At 49.2% G+C, this 15,000-nt stretch overlaps 1 protein-coding gene across 11 annotated transcripts in view; it reads left to right on the forward strand.

Annotated features, from left to right (window-relative positions):
- The window catches only part of eya1 (EYA transcriptional coactivator and phosphatase 1), a 143,784-nt gene that overhangs the window by 104,443 nt on the left and 24,341 nt on the right, over positions 1–15,000 (forward strand). For all 11 annotated transcript variants that reach the window (XM_042298695.1, XM_042298703.1, XM_042298697.1 and 8 more), the window contains one exon: positions 14,850–14,908. In XM_042298695.1, the coding sequence (XP_042154629.1) occupies positions 14,850–14,908 (59 nt within the window). The remainder of the gene's footprint in view (positions 1–14,849; positions 14,909–15,000) is intronic.

A 15,000-nucleotide genomic window follows, 5' to 3' on the forward strand; every position in this document is an offset into this window, starting at 1 on the left:
GAGGGAGAATGGAGAGCTGGAGAGGTAGAATGGAGAGGGAGAATGGAGAGGTGGAGAGGGAGAATGGAGAGGGAGAATGGAGAGGTAGAGAGGGAGAATGGAGAGGTAGAGAGGGAGAATGGAGAGGTAGAGAGGGAGAATGGAGAGGTGGAGAGGGAGAATGGAGAGGGAGAATGGAGAGGTAGAGAGGGAGAATGGAGAGGTAGAGAGGGAGAATGGAGAGGTGGAGAGGGAGAATGGAGAGGTAGAGAGGGAGAATGGAGAGGTAGAGAGGGAGAATGAAGAGGTAGAGCGGGAGAATGGAGAGGTAGAGAGGGAGAATGGAGAGCTGGAGAGGGAGAATGGAGAGCTGGAGAGGGAGAATGGAGAATGGAGAGGTAGAATGGAGAGGTGGAGAGGGAGAATGGAGAGGGAGAATGGAGAGGTAGAGAGGGAGAATGGAGAGGGAGAATGGAGAGGTGGAGAGGGAGAATGGAGAGGTAGAGAGGGAGAATGGAGAGGTAGAGAGGAGAATGGAGAGGAGAATGGAGAGGTGGAGAGGGAGAATGGAGAGGTAGAGAGGGAGAATGGAGAGGTGGAGAGGGAGAATGGAGAGGGAGAATGGAGAGATAGAGAGGTAGAATGGAGAGGTAGAGAGGGAGAATGGAGAGGTAGAGCGGGAGAATGGAGAGGTAGAGAGGGAGAATGGAGAGGTAGAATGGAGAGGGAGAATGGAGAGCTGGAGAGGGAGAATGGAGAGGTAGAATGGAGAGGGAGAATGGAGAGGTGGAGAGGGAGAATGGAGAGGTGGAGAGGGAGAATGGAGAGGTAGAGAGGGAGAATGGAGAGGGAGAATGGAGAGGGAGAATGGAGAGGGAGAATGGAGAGGTGGAGAGGGAGAATGGAGAGGTAGAGAGGGAGAATGGAAAGGGAGAATGGAGAGGTAGAGAGGTAGAATAGAGAGGTAGAATGGAGAGGTAGAGAGGTAGAATGGAGAGGTAGAGAGGTAGAATGGAGAGGTAGAGAGGGAGAATGGAGAGGTGGAGAGGGAGAATGGAGAGGGAGAATGGAGAGGTAGAGAGGGAGAATGGAGAGGGAGAATGGAGAGGTAGAGAGGGAGAATGGAGAGGTAGAGAGGGAGAATGGAGAGGTGGAGAGGGAGAATGGAGAGGGAGAATGGAGAGGTGGAGAGGAGAATGGAGAGGTAGAATGGAGAGGTGGAGAGGGAGAATGGAGAGGTGGAGAGGGAGAATGGAGAGGTAGAGCGGGAGAATGGAGAAGGAGAATGGAGAGGTGGAGAGGGAGAATGGAGAGGTGGAGAGGGAGAATGGAGAGGTAGAGAGGGAGAATGGAGAGGGAGAATGGAGAGGTAGAGAGGGAGAATGGAGAGGTAGAGCGGGAGAATGGAGAGGGAGAATGGAGAGGTGGAGAGGGAGAATGGAGAGGTGGAGAGGGAGAATGGAGAGGGAGAATGGAGAGGTAGAGAGGGAGAATGGAGAGGTAGAGAGGAGAATGGAGAGGTAGAGAGGGAGAATGGAGAGGTAGAGAGGGAGAATGGAGAGGTAGAGAGGGAGAATGAAGAGGGAGAATGGAGAGATAGAGAGGGGAGAATGGAGAGATAGAGAGGAGAATGGAGAGGTAGAGAGGGAGAATGGAGAGGTGGAGAGGAGAATGGAGAGATAGAGAGGGAGAATGGAGAGGTAGAGAGGGAGAATGGAGAGGTAGAGAGGGAGAATGGAGAGATAGAGAGGGAGAATGGAGAGATAGAGAGGGAGAATGGAGAGGTAGAGAGGAGAATGGAGAGGTGGAGAGGGAGAATGGAGAGGTAGAGAGGGAGAATGGAGAGGGAGAATGGAGAGGTAGAGAGGGAGAATGGAGAGGGAGAATGGAGAGGTAGAGAGGGAGAATGGAGAGATAGAGAGGGAGAATGGAGAGGTAGAGAGGAGAATGGAGAGGTGGAGAGGGAGAATGGAGAGGGAGAATGGAGAGGTAGAGAGGAGAATGGAGAGGGAGAATGGAGAGGTAGAGAGGGAGAATGGAGAGGTAGAGAGGGAGAATGGAGAGGTGGAGAGGGAGAATGGAGAGGGAGAATGGAGAGTTGGAGAGGGAGAATGGAGAGGAGAATGGAGAGGTGGAGAGGAGAATGGAGAGGTAGAGAGGGAGAATGGAGAGGGAGAATGAGAGGTAGAGAGGGAGAATGGAGAGGTAGAGCGGGAGAATGGAGAGGTAGAGAGGGAGAATGGAGAGGTAGAGAGGAGAATGGAGAGGGAGAATGGAGAGGTAGAGAGGGAGAATGGAGAGGTAGAGCGGGAGAATGGAGAGGTAGAGAGGGAGAATGGAGAGGTCAAATCAAATCAAATCAAATTTTATTTGTCACATACACATGGTTAGCAGATGTTAATGCGAGTGTAGCGAAATGCTTGTGCTTCTAGTTCCGACAATGCAGTCATAACGAGCAAGTAATCTAACTAACAATTCAAAAAAACTACTGTCATACACCGTGTAAGGGGATAAAGAATATGTACATAAGGATAAATGAATGAGTGATGGTACAGAGCAGCATAGGCAAGATACAGTAGATGATATCGAGTACAGTATATACATATGAGATAAGTATGTAAACCAAGTGGCATAGTTAAAGTGGCTAGTGATACATGTATTACATAAGGATGCAGTCGATGATATAGAGTACAGTATCAACGTATGCATATGAGATGAACAATGTAGGGTAAGTAACATTATATAAGGTAGCATTGTTTAAAGTGGCAAGTGATATATTTACATCATTTCCCATCAATTCCCATGATTAAAGTGGCTGGAGTAGAGTCAGTGTCATTGACAGTGTGTTGGCAGTAGCCACTCAATGTTAGTGGTGGCTGTTTAACAGTCTGATGGCCTTGAGATAGAAGCTGTTTTTCAGTCTCTCGGTCCCAGCTTTGATGCACCTGTACTGACCTCGCCTTCTGGATGGCAGCGGGGTGAACAGGCAGGTAGAGAGGGAGAATGGAGAGGGAGAATGGAGAGGGAGAATGGAGAGGGAGAATGGAGAGGTAGAGAGGGAGAATGGAGAGGGAGAATGGAGAGGTAGAGAGGGAGAATGGAGAGGGAGAATGGAGAGGGAGAATGGAGAGGTAGAGAGGGAGAATGGAGAGGTAGAGAGGGAGAATGGAGAGGTAGAGAGGGAGAATGGAGAGGGAGAATGGAGAGGTAGAGAGGTAGAGAGGGAGAATGGAGAGGTAGAATGGAGAGGGAGAATGGAGAGGTAGAGAGGGAGAATGGAGAGGTAGAGAGGGAGAATGGAGAGGTAGAGAGGAGAATGGAGAGGGAGAATGGAGAGGTAGAGAGGGAGAATGGAGAGGGAGAATGGAGAGGTAGAGAGGGAGAATGGAGAGGTAGAATGGAGAGGGAGAATGGAGAGGTAGAGAGGGAGAATGGAGAGGTAGAGAGGGAGAATGGAGAGGTAGAGAGGGAGAATGGAGAGGTAGAGAGGGAGAATGGAGAGGTAGAGAGGGAGAATGGAGAGGGAGAATGGAGAGGTAGAGAGGGAGAATGGAGAGGTAGAATGGAGAGGTAGAATGGAGAGGTAGAGAGGGAGAATGGAGAGGTAGAGAGGGAGAATGGAGAGGTAGAGAGGGAGAATGGAGAGGTAGAGAGGGAGAATGGAGAGGTAGAGAGGGAGAATGGAGAGGGAGAATGGAGAGGTGGAGAGGGAGAATGGAGAGGTAGAGAGGAGAATGGAGAGGTGGAGAGGAGAATGGAGAGGTAGAGAGGGAGAATGGAGAGGTGGAGAGGGAGAATGGAGAGGGAGAATGGAGAGGTGGAGAGGGAGAATGGAGAGGTAGAATGGAGAGGTGGAGAGGGAGAATGGAGAGGTGGAGAGGGAGAATGGAGAGGTAGAGAGGGAGAATGGAGAGGTAGAGAGGGAGAATGGAGAGGTGGAGAGGGAGAATGGAGAGGGAGAATGGAGAGGTGGAGAGGGAGAATGGAGAGGTAGAATGGAGAGGTGGAGAGGGAGAATGGAGAGGTGGAGAGGGAGAATGGAGAGGTAGAGAGGGAGAATGGAGAGGGAGAATGGAGAGGTAGAGAGAGGGTGAATGGAGAGGTAGAGAGGAGAATGGAGAGGGAGAATGGAGAGGTGGAGAGGGAGAATGGAGAGGGAGAATGGAGAGGTAGAGAGGAGAATGGAGAGGTAGAGAGGGAGAATGGAGAGGTAGAGAGGGAGAATGGAGAGGTAGAGAGGGAGAATGGAGAGGTAGAGAGGGAGAATGGAGAGGTGGAGAGGAGAATGGAGAGATAGAGAGGGAGAATGGAGAGGGAGAGAGGGAGAATGGAGAGGTAGAGAGGAGAATGGAGAGGTAGAGAGGGAGAATGGAGAGGTAGAGAGGGAGAATGGAGAGGGAGAATGGAGAGATAGAGAGGGAGAATGGAGAGATAGAGAGGGAGAATGGAGAGGTAGAGAGGGAGAATGGAGAGGTGGAGAGGGAGAATGGAGAGATAGAGAGGGAGAATGGAGAGGGAGAGAGGGAGAATGGAGAGGTAGAGAGGGAGAATGGAGAGGTAGAGAGGAGAATGGAGAGGTGGAGAGGGAGAATGGAGAGGTAGAGAGAGAGAATGGAGAGGGAGAATGGAGAGGTAGAGAGGGAGAATGGAGAGGGAGAATGGAGAGGTAGAGAGGGAGAATGGAGAGGTAGAGAGGAGAATGGAGAGGTGGAGAGGGAGAATGGAGAGGTGGAGAGGGAGAATGGAGAGGGAGAATGGAGAGGTAGAGAGGGAGAATGGAGAGGGAGAATGGAGAGGTAGAGAGGGAGAATGGAGAGGTAGAGAGGGAGAATGGAGAGGTGGAGAGGGAGAATGGAGAGGGAGAATGGAGAGGTGGAGAGGGAGAATGGAGAGGGAGAATGGAGAGGTGGAGAGGGAGAATGGAGAGGTAGAGAGGGAGAATGGAGAGGGAGAATGGAGAGGTAGAGAGGGAGAATGGAGAGGTAGAGCGGGAGAATGGAGAGGTAGAGAGGGAGAATGGAGAGGTAGAGAGGGAGAATGGAGAGGGAGAATGGAGAGATAGAGAGGGAGAATGGAGAGGTAGAGAGGAGAATGGAGAGGTGGAGAGGGAGAATGGAGAGGGAGAATGGAGAGGTAGAGAGGGAGAATGGAGAGGGAGAATGGAGAGGTAGAGAGGGAGAATGGAGAGGTAGAGAGGGAGAATGGAGAGGTGGAGAGGGAGAATGGAGAGGGAGAATGGAGAGGTGGAGAGGGAGAATGGAGAGGGAGAATGGAGAGGTGGAGAGGGAGAATGGAGAGGTAGAGAGGAGAATGGAGAGGGAGAATGGAGAGGTAGAGAGGGAGAATGGAGAGGTAGAGAGGGAGAATGGAGAGGTAGAGAGGGAGAATGGAGAGGTCAAATCAAATCAAATCAAATTTTATTTGTCACATACACATGGTTAGCAGATGTTAATGCGAGTGTAGCGAAATGCTTGTGCTTCTAGTTCCGACAATGCAGTAATAACGAGCAAGTAATCTAACTAACAATTCCAAAAAAAACTACTGTCATACACCGTGTAAGGGGATAAAGAATATGTACATAAGGATAAATGAATGAGTGATGGTACAGAGCAGCATAGGCAAGATACAGTAGATGATATCGAGTACAGTATATACATATGAGATAAGTATGTAAACCAAGTGGCATAGTTAAAGTGGCTAGTGATACATGTATTACATAAGGATGCAGTCGATGATATAGAGTACAGTATCAACGTATGCATATGAGATGAACAATGTAGGGTAAGTAACATTATATAAGGTAGCATTGTTTAAAGTGGCTAGTGATATATTTACATCATTTCCCATCAATTCCCATGATTAAAGTGGCTGGAGTAGAGTCAGTGTCATTGACAGTGTGTTGGCAGTAGCCACTCAATGTTAGTGGTGGCTGTTTAACAGTCTGATGGCCTTGAGATAGAAGCTGTTTTTCAGTCTCTCGGTCCCAGCTTTGATGCACCTGTACTGACCTCGCCTTCTGGATGGCAGCGGGGTGAACAGGCAGGTAGAGAGGGAGAATGGAGAGGGAGAATGGAGAGAGGGAGAATGGAGAGGGAGAATGGAGAGGTAGAGAGGGAGAGAGGGAGAATGGAGAGGTAGAGAGGGAGAATGGAGAGGAGAATGGAGAGGTAGAGAGGAGAATGGAGAGGAGAATGGAGAGGGAGAATGGAGAGGTAGAGAGGGAGAATGGAGAGGTAGAGAGGGAGAATGGAGAGGTAGAGAGGGAGAATGGAGAGGGAGAATGGAGAGGTAGAGAGGGAGAATGGAGAGGTAGAGAGGGAGAATGGAGAGGTAGAGAGGGAGAATGGAGAGGTAGAGAGGAGAATGGAGAGGGAGAATGGAGAGGTAGAGAGGGAGAATGGAGAGGTAGAGAGGGAGAATGGAGAGGGAGAATGGAGAGGTAGAGAGGGAGAATGGAGAGGTAGAGAGGGAGAATGGAGAGGGAGAATCGAGAGGAGAGAGGGAGAATGGAGAGGTAGAGAGGGAGAATGGAGAGGTAGAGAGGGAGAATGGAGAGGGAGAATGGAGAGGTAGCGAGGGAGAATGGAGAGGAGAGAGGAGAATGGAGAGGAGAATGGAGAGGTAGAGAATGGAGAATGGAGAGGGAGAATGGAGAGGGAGAATGGAGAGGTAGAGAGGGAGAATGGATAGGTAGAGAGGGAGAATGGAGAGGGAGAATGGAGAGGGAGAATGGAGAGGTAGAGAGGGAGAATGGAGAGGGAGAATGGAGAGGAGAGAGGGAGAATGGAGAGGGAGAATGGAGAGGGAGAATGGAGAGGTGGAGAGGGAGAATGGAGAGGTAGAGAGGAGAATGGAGAGGTAGAGAGGGAGAATGGAGAGGGAGAATGGAGAGGTAGAGAGGGAGAATGGAGAGGTAGAGAGGGAGAATGGAGAGGTAGAGAGGGAGAATGGAGAGGTAGAGAGGGAGAATGGAGAGGTAGAGAGGGAGAATGGAGAGGTGGAATGGAGAGGTGGAATGGAGAGGAGAGGAGAATGGAGAATGGAGAATGGAGAATGGAGAGGGAGAATGGAGAGGTGGAATGGAGAGGGAGAATGGAGAGGTGGAGAGGGAGAATGGAGAGGGAGAATGGAGAGGTGGAGAGGGAGAATGGAGAGGTGGAATGGAGAGGTGGAATGGATAGGTAGAGAGGGAGAATGGAGAGGGGAGAATGGAGAATGGAGAGGGAGAATGGAGAGGTGGAGAGGGAGAATGGAGAGGTGGAGAGGGAGAATGGAGAGATAGAATGGAGAGGTGGAGAGGGAGAATGGAGAGGTAGAATGGAGAGGTGGAGAGGGAGAATGGAGAGGTAGAGAGGGAGAATGGAGAGGGAGAATGGAGAGGTAGAGAGGGAGAATGGAGAGGTGGAGAGGGAGAATAGAGAGGGAGAATGGAGAGGTGGAGAGGGAGAATGGAGAGGGAGAATGGAGAGGTAGAGAGGGAGAATGGAGAGGTAGAGAGGGAGAATGGAGAGGTAGAGAGGGAGAATGGAGAGGTAGAATGGAGAGGTGGAGAGGGAGAATGGAGAGGTGGAGAGGGAGAATGGAGAGGTAGAATGGAGAGGTGGAGAGGGAGAATGGAGAGGTAGAATGGAGAGGTGGAGAGGGAGAATGGAGAGGGAGAATGGAGAGAGAGGGGAATGGAGAGGGAGAATGGAGAGGGGAGAATGGAGAGGTGGAGATGGGAGGGGAGAATGGAGAGAGGGAGAATGGAGAGGTGGAGAGGGAGAATGGAGAGGTAGAATGGAGAGGTGGAGAGGGAGAATGGAGAGGGAGAATGGAGAGGGAGAATGGATAGGTAGAGAGGGAGAATGGAGAGGGGGAATGGAGATGGGAGAATGGAGAGGGAGAATGGAGAGGTAGAATGGAGAGGGAGAATGGAGAGGGAGAATAGAGAGGGAGAATGGAGAGGTGGAGAGGGAGAATGGAGAGGTAGAGAGGGAGAATAAGGAAGCAGGTGTCAAAGGGTCAAGTATGTTCCTCTTTGGATGTGAGACTCAGGGAGAGGGCTTGGCTGAGAATGGAGATGGGGTGAGAGAGAGAATAGGGAGTGATAATAGAGAAGGGGAATAGAGATGGAGAATAGAGAGGGGGAATAGAGATGGAGAATAGAGAGCGGGAATAGAGATGGAGAATAGAGATGGAGAGAGGGAATAGAGATGGAGAATAGAGAGGGGGAATAGAGATGGAGAATAGAGAGGGGAATAGAGATGGAGAATAGAGAGGGGGAATAGAGATGGAGAATAGAGAGCGGGAATAGAGATGGAGAATAGAGAGGGGGAATAGAGATGGAGAATAGAGAGGGGGAATAGAGAGGGGAAAAGAGATATATGATAGAGAGCGGGAATAGAGATGGGGAATAGAGAGGGGAATCGAGATGGAGAATAGAGAGGGGGAATAGAGATGGAGAATAGAGAGGGGGAATAGAGATGGAGAATAGGAGGGGGAATAGAGATGGAGAATAGAGAGGGGGAATAGAGATGGAGAATAGAGAGGGGGAATAGAGATGGAAAATAGGGAGGGGAATAGAGATGGAAAATAGAGAGGGGAATAGAGATGGAGAATAGAGAGGGGGAATAGAGAGGGGGAAAAGAGATATATGATAGAGAGCGGGAATAGAGATGGGGAATAGAGAGGGGGAATCGAGATGGAGAATAGAGAGGGGGAATAGAGATGGAGAATAGAGAGCGGGAATCGAGATGGAGAATAGAGAGGGGGAATAGAGATGGAGAATAGGGAGGGGGAATAGAGATGGAGAATAGAGAGGGGGAATAGAGATGGAGAATAGAGAGCGGGATTAGAGATGGAAAATAGGGAGGGGGAATAGAGATGGAAAATAGGGAGGGGAATAGAGATGGAGAATAGAGAGAGGGGGAATAGAGATGGAGAATAGAGAGGGGGAATAGAGATGGAGAATAGAGAGGGGGAATAGAGATGGAGAATAGAGAGGGGGAATAGAGATGGAGAATAGAGAGGGGGAATAGAGATGGAGAATAGAGAGGGGAATAGAGATGGAGAATAGAGAGGGGGAATAGGATGGAGAATAGAGGGGGAATAGAGATGGAGAATAGAGAGGGGGAATAGAGATGGAGAATAGAGAGGGGGAATAGAGATATAGAATAGAGAGGGGGAATAGAGATGGAGAATAGAGAGGGGGAATAGAGATATAGAATAGAGAGGGTGAATAGAGATGGAGAATAGAGAGGGGGAATAGAGATGGGGAATAGAGAGGGGGAATAGAGATGGAGAATAGAGAGGGGAATAGAGATATAGAATAGAGAGAGGGGAATAGAGATAGAGAGGGGAATAGAATAGAATAGAGAGGGGAATAGGGATGGGGAATAGAGAGGGGGAATAGAGATATAGAATAGAGAGGGGGAATAGGGATGGGGAATAGAGAGGGGGAATAGAGATGGGGAATAGAGAGGGGGAATAGAGATGGAGAATAGAGAGGGGGAATAGAGATATAGAATAGAGAGGGGGAATAGGGATGAGGAATAGAGAGGGGGAATAGAGATGGGGAATAGAGAGGGGGAATAGAGATGGAGAATAGAGAGGGGAATAGGGATGGGGAATAGAGAGGGGGAATAGAGAGGGGGAATAGAGAGGGAGAATAGAGAGGGGGAATAGAGAGGGGGAATAGAGAGGGGGAATAGAGAGGGGGAATAGAGAGGGGGAATAGAGAGGGTTTGGCTGAATGGCAGCAGTAGAGCAGGGGTTGGGGGGTCATGAATTAAATTCTGTTACTGAACAGCTGTTTTGAGTTTCTCCTCACGTCTTCCTCTTCTCCTCCCTTTCTGCTCTCCTCCTCCCTTTCCCCACAAATCCAGGGAGATGAAAAATGTGTTCAGAGGGGAACCAGTAAAATAAAAAAGGATGCCGGTCCACAACCCTTACTGCTGCTCTAGCATTAGGCAGGAATGCGATAACGTCAGCGTTTGGCCCCGTTCAGAGGGACTTAAAACAAGGAAGTCCTGTCTGTGGGTGTCTTAACACACGCCGAACAGTTAATTAAAACGTTTCACAAAGCGGGAAAGGTTTTTACGTTCTGTAAAGCCAAAGGAATTTAAGCTCCCTTCTTCCTTAGTTTCAACTTCCATGAGAAACGGTTTAATAGAAACTTCAAATAGGTGAGGACATAACCCTTTCACCACGTAGTTACAACATTAAACTCCTTATCCCAAAGCAGGAATTGAATATTTAAGTGATTTAAGGTACAGATCAGATGCATGGTCTGTTATTCCTCGTGGTGTGTTATTCCTCGTGGTCTGTTATTCCTCGTTGTGTGTTATTCCTCGTGGTCTGTTATTCCTCGTGGTGTGTTATTCCTCGTGGTGTGTTATTCCTCGTTGTGTGTTATTCCTCGTGGTGTGTCATTCCTCGTTGGGTGTTATTCCTCGTGGTGTGTCATTCCTCGTGGTGTGTCATGTGTCATTCCTCGTGGTGTGTTATTCCTCGTTGTGTGTTATTCCTCGTGGTGTGTCATTCCTCGTGGTGTGTTATTCCTCGTGGTGTGTTATTCCTCGTGGTGTGTTATTCCTCGTGGTGTGTTATTCCTCGTGGTGTGTTATTCCTCGTGGTGTGTTATTCCTCGTGGTGTGTTATTCCTCGTGGTGTGTTATTCCTCGTGGTGTGTTATTCCTCGTTGTGTGTTATTCCTCGTGGTGTGTTATTCCTCGTGGTGTGTTATTCCTCGTGGTGTGTTATTCCTCGTGGTGTGTTATTCCTCGTGGTGTGTTAATTTTGAGTTCTCTTGATTACTCTTTACTTTGTTCTTTTTGTGTTACTTTTGCTTTTGTCCAGTGGTAACACTTTCTTATAGTCTGTATCATAACACATTACTTATTATAACTGCATTTAAAGACGTTATGAAGGACATTATAAAGCATTATTACACATACGTCATAAAAGTATATATGTAGGGCAGTAAGCAGTGAGCCTGCCTTGCTCTGGCCCGTAGAACCAGGACTCCTTCACATGTAGCCCTCTCTGAAGTGGAGGAGAGAGGAGAGGGAGGAGAGGAACTGGGTAGTGGAACACTCCTATAAATGGAAAACTAATAACAGATTTTCGAGAGAGAGAGAGAGAGAGAGTTCGAAAGAGAGAGAGAAGAGAGAGAGAGAGAGAGAGAGAGAGAGAGAGAGAGTTTGAAAGTGAGAAAGAGAGATAGAGAGAGAGAGTTCGAAAGAGAGAAAGAGAGAAAGAGAGAGAGAGTTAGAAAGAAAGAGAGAGAGAGACAGTTAGAAAGTGTGTATTCGACTCGGCGAGAGAGCAGGAGAGAGAGAGAGAGATCTCGGCTGTGCAGTGCTCTGACCCTAGCCCTGGGGCTGTGCTGGTGTGTGGCGCAGTAGTAATCAGAGGTCATCATTTCATTGGCGGTTAGCATCAGGTTCAATTTTTCTAGTAGGTTGCATTTAGCAGAACGTCTGGATTGTGTTACTGAGGGGCGGCTGAATCAGAGAGAGCTGCAGAATCCCTCTCCAAGACGAGTCAGAGCACACACACACACACACACACACACACACAGACGCATGCACACACACACACACACACACACACACACACACACACACACACACACACACACACACACACACACACACACACACACACACACACACACACACACACACACACACACACACACACACACACACACACACACACACACACACACACACACACACACACACACACACACATACACACAGACAGACGCATGCACACACACACACAGACGCATGCACACACACACACACACTCACACACACAGACGCATGCACACACACACACATACACAGACGCATGCACACACACACACAGACGCATGCACGGACACACACACATACACACACGGACAGACACCAATGTGCCAACAGACACACGCTGTCCATTAACACCGTGGATGTCTTTATTCTCCCTACGTTTCTCTTCTTCTCTCCCCTCGTCTCCCTCCTCATCTCTCCCCACCTCTTCTCTCCCCTCTCTATTCTCTCCCCTCCTCTTCTCTCCCCTCTCCATTCTCTCCCCTCCTCTTCTCTCTCCTCTTCTCTCTCCCCTCATCTTCTCTCTCCTCCTCTCTCTCCTCCTCTCTCCCTCCTCTCCCTCCTCTTCTCTCCCCTCCCTTCTCTTCCTCTCTTCTCTCCCCTCCTCTTCTCTCTCCTCTTCTCTCCCTCATCTTCTCTCTCCTCCTCTCTCTCTCCTCTTCTCTCCCCTCCTCTTCTTTCTCCTCCTCTTCTCTCCCCTCCTCTTCTCTCCCCTCCCCTTCTCTCCTCTTCTCTCTCCTCTTCTTCTCTCCCCCTCTTCCCTCCCCTCCTCTTCTCTCCCCTCCTCTTCTCTCTCCTCTTCTTCTCTCCCCTCCTCTTCTCTCCCCTCCTCTTCTCTCCCCTCCTCTTCTCTCCACTCCTCTTCTCTCCCCTCCTCTTCTCTCCACTCCTCTTCTCTCCCCTCTTCTTCTCTCCACTCCTCTTCTCTCCCTCCTCTTCTCTCCACTCCTCTTCTCTCCCCTCCTCTTCTCTCCACTCCTCTTCTCTCCCCTCCTCTTCTCTCCACTCCTCTTCTCTCTCCTCTCCTCTTCTCTCCACTCCTCTTCTCTCTCCTCTCCTCTTCTCTCCACTCCTCTTCTCTCTCCTCTCCTCTTCTCTCCACTCCTCTTCTCTCTCCTCTCCTCTTCTCTCCACTCCTCTTCTCACCCCTCTCTATTCTCTCTCCTATCTATTCTCTCCCCTCCTCTCTTCTAGAATGTGACTTGAGACTTTCTGATAAAATAAAGTTTGCATTGAATTAATATACACCGCTCAAAAAAATAAAACACTAAACACTAAAATAACACATCCTAGATCTGAATGAATGAAATATTCTTATTAAATACTTTTTTCTTTACATAGTTGAATGTGCTGACAACAAAATCACACAAATATTATCAATGGAAATCAAATTTATCAACCCATGGAGGTCTGGATTTGGAGCCACACTCAAAATTAAAGTGGAAAACCACACTACAGGCTGATCCAACTTTTATGTAATGTCCTTAAAACAAGTCAAAATGAGGCTCAGGAGTGTGTGTGGCCTCCACGTGCCTGTATGACCTCCCTACAACGCCTGGCCATGCTCCTGATGAGGTGGCGGATGGTCTCCTGAGGGATCTCCTCCCAGACCTGGACTAAAGCATCCGCCAACTCCTGGACAGTCTGTGGTGCAACGTGGCGTTGGTGGATTGAGCGAGACATGATGTCCCAGATGTGCTCAATTGGATTCAGGTCTGGGGAACGGGCGGGCCAGTCCATAGCATCAATGCCTTCCCCTTGCAGGAACTGCTGACACACTCCAGCCACATTGTCTAGCATTGTCTTGCATTAGGAGGAACCCAGGGCCAACCGCACCAGCATATGGTCTCACAAGGGGTCTGAGGATCTCATCTCGGTAACTAATGGCAGTCAGGCTACCTCTGGCGAGCACATGGAGGGCTGTGCGGCCCCCCCAAAGAAATGCCACCCCACACCATGACTGACCCACCGCCAAACTGGTCATGCTGGAGGATGTTGCAGGCAGCAGAACGTTCTCCACGGCGTCTCCAGACTCTGTCACGTCTGTCACATGCGCTCAGGGTGAACCTGCTTTCATCTGTGAAGAGCACAGGGCGCCAGTGGCGAATCTGCCAATCTTGGTGTTCTCTGGCAAATACCAAACATCCTGCATGGTGTTGGGCTGTAAGCACAACCCCCACCTGTGGACATCGGGCCCTCATACCACCCTCATGGAGTCTGTTTCTGACCGTTTGAGCAGACACATGCACATTTGTGGCCTGCTGGAGGTCATTTTGCAGGGCTCTGGCAGTGCTCCTCCTGCTCCTCCTTGCACAAAGGAGGAGGTAGCGGTCCTGCTGCTGGGTTGTTGCCCTTCTACGGCCTCCTCCACGTCTCCTGATGTACTGGCCTGTCTCCTGGTAGCGCCTCCATGCTCTGGACACTACGCTGACAGACACAGCAAACCTTCTTGCCACAGCTCGCATTGATGTTCCATCCTGGATGAGCTGCACTACCTGAGCCACTTGTGTGGGTTGTAGACTCCGTCTCATGCTACCACTAGAGTGAAAGCACCGCCAGCATTCAAAAGTGACCAAAACATCAGCCAGGAAGCATAGGAACTGAGAGGTGGTCTGTGGTCCCACCTGCAGAACCACTCCTTTATTGGGGGTGTCTTGCTAATTGCCTATAATTTCCACCTGTTGTCTATTCCATTTGCACAACAGCATGTGAAATTTATTGTCAATCAGTGTTGCTTCCTAAGTGGACAGTTTGATTTCACAGAAGTGTGATTGACTTGGAGTTACATTGTGTTGTTTAAGTGTTCCCTTTATTTTTTTGAGCAGTGTATATCGTTATTCATTTAACCTCGACATTCCAGTCTGCTCCCATCACTCGGTTAATCAACTAATCATCTGATGAGGGGTTGGATTAGGGGATCAGGGTGTGATGATGGGAGAGAGATTGATTGAGGGAGGGAGGGAGGGAGGGAGGGAGGGAGGGAGGGAGGGGGAGGGGAGAGAGAGAGAGAGAGAGAGAGAGATGAGAGAGATGGAGGAAGGAGGAGAGAGAGAGAGAGAGAGAGAGAGAGAGAGATTTCAATTAGAGTGAGTTCCTCAGTAAATGAAAACTTGTCATGTGTTTTGAAATATAACTTGAGAGAAAATGCTATTTTGCTCTCTCAAAATTACAAGGTAAAATGTGTACTTTGAACTGCTTTGAAGATGATGTGGATTATTTTGAAATGTTCATGTGAATGTGGTATTATGCATCTATATTTACACCACGTATCGCCTCTCTGTGTTTTAGGAGTGTGACCAGGTTCACATCGATGACGTCTCATCTGATGACAACGGTCAGGATCTGAGGTAGATTCAGTTCTAAACCAATCACAATGTTCTAAAGTACAGTTCTAAACCAATCACAATGTTCTAAAGTACAGTTCTACACCAATCACAAT

The sequence above is a fragment of the Oncorhynchus tshawytscha genome, linkage group LG16 (assembly GCF_018296145.1).
Source record: "Oncorhynchus tshawytscha isolate Ot180627B linkage group LG16, Otsh_v2.0, whole genome shotgun sequence".
Taxonomy (NCBI): Eukaryota; Metazoa; Chordata; class Actinopteri; order Salmoniformes; family Salmonidae; genus Oncorhynchus; species Oncorhynchus tshawytscha.